The sequence below is a fragment of the Notothenia coriiceps genome, unplaced genomic scaffold (assembly GCF_000735185.1).
Source record: "Notothenia coriiceps isolate Sejong01 unplaced genomic scaffold, NC01 NC01_scaffold00037348, whole genome shotgun sequence".
NCBI classification, from domain to species: Eukaryota; Metazoa; Chordata; class Actinopteri; order Perciformes; family Nototheniidae; genus Notothenia; species Notothenia coriiceps.
The window spans coordinates 9,275-13,234 of NW_011370049.1; the positions used below are offsets into that span (position 1 = coordinate 9,275).

The window sequence follows — 3,960 nt, forward strand, 5'->3', positions numbered from 1 at the left end:
GTGTGTGTGTGTGTGTGTGTGTGTGTGTGTGTGTGTGTGTGTGTGTGTGTGTGTGTGTGTGTGTGTGTGTGTGTGTGTGTGTGTGTGTGTGTGTGTGTGTGTGTGTGTGTGTGCTGCAGGCAGGCGGTGCATGTTGAGGCCTCCATGGTGCACAGGTGGATGTTGGGCAGCTTTCACCGTGGAGCTGCAGACTGGAGGCCGCTGGGTGTGACTCGGGAGGACAGAGCCTGCAGGAGAGACGCAACAACATCACTGATCACATGGACCAAATGTTTTAATAACACAAAAGGCATCAACGCCATGTGTTAGTAGTTCAACCGTGTGTGTTGGAGCTACACATTGAATTAGGTTTTTTTAGTAATCAAACACAAGTTTTCTAGCAGCTTTTTGTTCATATCAAATTAATCATTATTTATCCTAGTTATTTCAGTTCAAGTAATTATGTATGCTTTTATTTTGAAGGCGGTGTTGGGAACCTGATTATGTATTAGACACAGGTGGTGGTGGGACTGGCGCCCCAGCATATGTTTTCTACCAGGGGAAACATAGGAAAGGCCACAGGGTAAACCATTGTGTTGTATGATTGGGATGAACCTAAATAAATGCACAGAGGATATTCTTGCCTGGACATTGAACATCTCTCGAGTAAGATTGGCTTCCTGGTGCCGCAGCTGCAACTCATTTTGAGTCCTTTTTTGTTGTATTTCTTTAGTTCGCCGCTACAGTATGTGGACAGATTAAAGCTTGTTAGAATTTGACCGGATGTTACACTGTTTGACCTCCAGGGGGAGCACTTTGTCTTCAAGAACATGGGACCTAATGAAGACAAAAAAACACATCCATGCAGGATGGAAAAAAACAACTCCCAGAAAAAATTCGTAATTGTTCTCACTGCTGCTGCTGCTCGGTGCAAAAACGTCTGCACATACTCTTTGTTCTCTTGTTATATACGTTTCCTTTTTTGTCCATTTGCTAAACAATTCATCACAGATGATCAGTTTTACATGGAAAGTCTAGTGAAGCTAAAAGGTCGTTTACTACACTAAAGTATCCAGCTGGAACCAATAACAGTGTGTGTTCTTCTCCAGCCTCACTCAGAAAGGCAGCCTTGACAGTAGTTGATCAATATGAGGGGCAGCTACTGAAATCCATATTGATTCGGAATACACCAATGCTACCACTGCAGGACTGAAAAATGGCTTTCAACTCCAATGCGCTAACAAAGTTTGGTATGTCAGAACAATTGAGGTTTTCCTACGTTGCTTAACCAAGCACTGTGTGTGTGTTACCTGTGAGGACATGCGGGACGCGTCCTGGCGCCCCGTCAGGTCTGAGGAGGAGATGTTGACTGGTGCTCCGCGATGAAGACGCATGCTCACCTTCCTCTCCTTCTCTAAACCTGAGACACAACGACAAGTCAAATAAATACGATGATGGAAAGGCCCCCTCAAACTCAAAGTTACTGGAAGATGAGCTGTCATTCCTTTGGTTTAAAGAGTGTGTGTACTGACCTGTGTGTGAGGCGGGGTTGAGTGGGGAGGGGGCTGCGGCCTCCTGTGTTGCCCTGGCTCTGCTTGAGGCCGAGGCCATGCCCCGGGCCCCCGGGTTCCTGCTGTGCCTCAGACGCTCTTCCCGCTCCCGCCGCTCCCTCTCTGCATCCTCCACCGCCCGGTTGGCCCCCTAACACACACACAGTCGTTAACATGAATAGCCTCTTTCCGAATCCAACAACTTGGTGAAAACTGAATTCGGCACTTGCCCAAACACGGTGACAATGGTACTTGTATTCTGAGCTCTGAATAAAAATGAAATGGTCCAGGCCTGTCACATGATCACATGTTTCCATGCATGGTACAACTCTACACAACTCTTTATCGGTTTTCCATTTGCAAAAGTTGTGGATAGTATCTTGAACTCATTTTATTACCATGTCGGCACTAGAAGGTGGAGTTAAAACCCTCCAGACCACTGATTGGTCCGAGAAGAACATCCCCAACCCGACAATTGACTGCGTGCGTTTATGTGTATATGTCGTGTTGAAACGAGTGTCCTAAAAGCTGTTAGTATCATTATCTTCCCTTTGAATGCATCTGTGTTTATTATATCTTTCATGTGTTAAACCAATGTTTAGACGGATGAAATAAATGTGTTGGGACAGTTTTGTATTTAGGGTTGGAGTCGTATGTTCTATTCTTAGCTTGTAAATGTTTCTGTATAATACAAGTAAAATATATAGTAAATACTTTGTTTAGTGTCCGGGAGCCTATTCTAAAACGTTGTTCATTGGGGTGTCCCATTTCACATATCTCCATTCTGTTTCATGTTGCACTTGTTTTTTTAATAAATACTCTTTATTGAGTTTCACACATTTCACACAAAACACAGCATTTGTATTTTTAAACATTTTGTGAAGTAAATTCATCAGATAGAATTTCTAGCAGCATTTCTTTCGTAATGTGCCGTTTGTCCCGCCTACACTGATGTGTTCTATCCACAGGGGAAACCAAATAGAAAAAAGGTAGCAGCTAGCAACAGAATGGTATGAAGTAAAGCCGTACCATGGTCAGGATAACACTCATGTTACTATCTAGTTTACAAGGTACTTTGCCTTCAAGGCTTAATGTAAATGAACCTAGGCTCAATAATAACAATAATGCAACTAAATACAGCTTCATTACTGAGTGAAGTGAATCTGCTTAGCAACTTACAAATTTGAGCATGTTCCAGTCGAAGACGTAGTCGTAGGAGAAGCCTTGTCGGTGGAACAGGTTCCTGAACAGCTGGCGGAGGTACGAGTAGTCGGGCTTGTCGTCGAAACGCAACGAGCGGCAAAAGTTCAGGTAGGTGGCGAACTCCGCTGTGGGGGGGAAAGGAGAAATGAGGGATTGGATCAACTTCCGAACATTATCGGTTTTCCTGTACGTTATTGCTTTACAGGAAAGAGAACAGAGCAGGGGTGTCAAACATACAGCCCGCGGGGCAAATGCAATTACAATGTGCAATATAATGTGAGTCAGCAGCTTCAGTACAAAAGAGTTTGGTGGAACCCTATTGTTCCTGCACTGCATTTTGTATGTATACATGTTATACATTTACAAGGCAGGGGGGTAGATGAACCTGATTCCTGAATAGCTCCCACTTTAGTTTGCGTGGTGGTGTGTCAGGATTACTACACAGATGTGGAAATTCATGTAAAAGAACTTCTAGATCTGGACCAGTTGTTTTGATCATAAAGTAAATAACTATATTGTTTAGTTCCAGATACCGGTGACTACATGTTTTTGTAGATACACTGTGATCTGTAAGTTAGACCCTCCAGAAAAACGCGGGCAAAAATCCTTGATTATGCGGACTAAAATCCTTGATTATGCGATTAAACATGCAGGGTTTTTATGTGATTTTATGCGGTGAAATTGCGAAATATGCGGAGAGTTGCGAAAAATAATAGATTTTTTTTAAAATATTGGGCCCCCCCTTTGGAGAAAAAAAAAAGTCGGGCCCCCCCAACGCAAATAGTCAGGCTCTTTTGCGGCGCCAGAGATTTATTTTGGGGGTGCTGTGGGGTAGCTTGACGTTTCATAGAGGGTGCTCAAACATTTAGGGTTTCCCATTAATGTACCGGGCGCTACAGTGGAATTCTCTACTGCAACACTCCCCACGCGTTTTTAATTTATTCTCTTATTTTTTTATAACTATAATGATCGGAAATAATTAATAATTGTTTAAATTAATGGTGACCAAAACGTTTGAGACCCACTGAGAGAAGCTAACAACAACGATCTCTGGTACCGGTTCTCTCGCTCTCGCTCTCTCTTGCTCTCTCTCGCTCTCTCTCGCTCTCTCTCGCTCTCTCTCTCTCTCGCACACAAAATGGCTCGTTCCACACAATCACAGAGCCGAGCTTTAATGAAACACAGAGACCCAGACGTAATAGAACTGTACTGCATCATATTATTTTCA

General features: G+C 43.4%; 1 protein-coding gene across 1 annotated transcript; it reads right to left on the minus strand.

Annotated features, from left to right (window-relative positions):
• Positions 1 to 42: 42 nt before the first annotated feature.
• On the minus strand, positions 43 to 2,929 carry LOC104967472 (casein kinase I isoform delta-like; the record flags this gene model as incomplete). The annotated part of the gene is made up of 4 exons (XM_010796935.1): positions 43 to 227; positions 1,290 to 1,399; positions 1,512 to 1,680; positions 2,709 to 2,929. Coding segments are annotated over 4 exons (554 nt in total), but the record flags the coding sequence as incomplete, so codon positions are not given.
• Between the last annotated feature and the right edge of the window lie 1,031 nt (positions 2,930 to 3,960).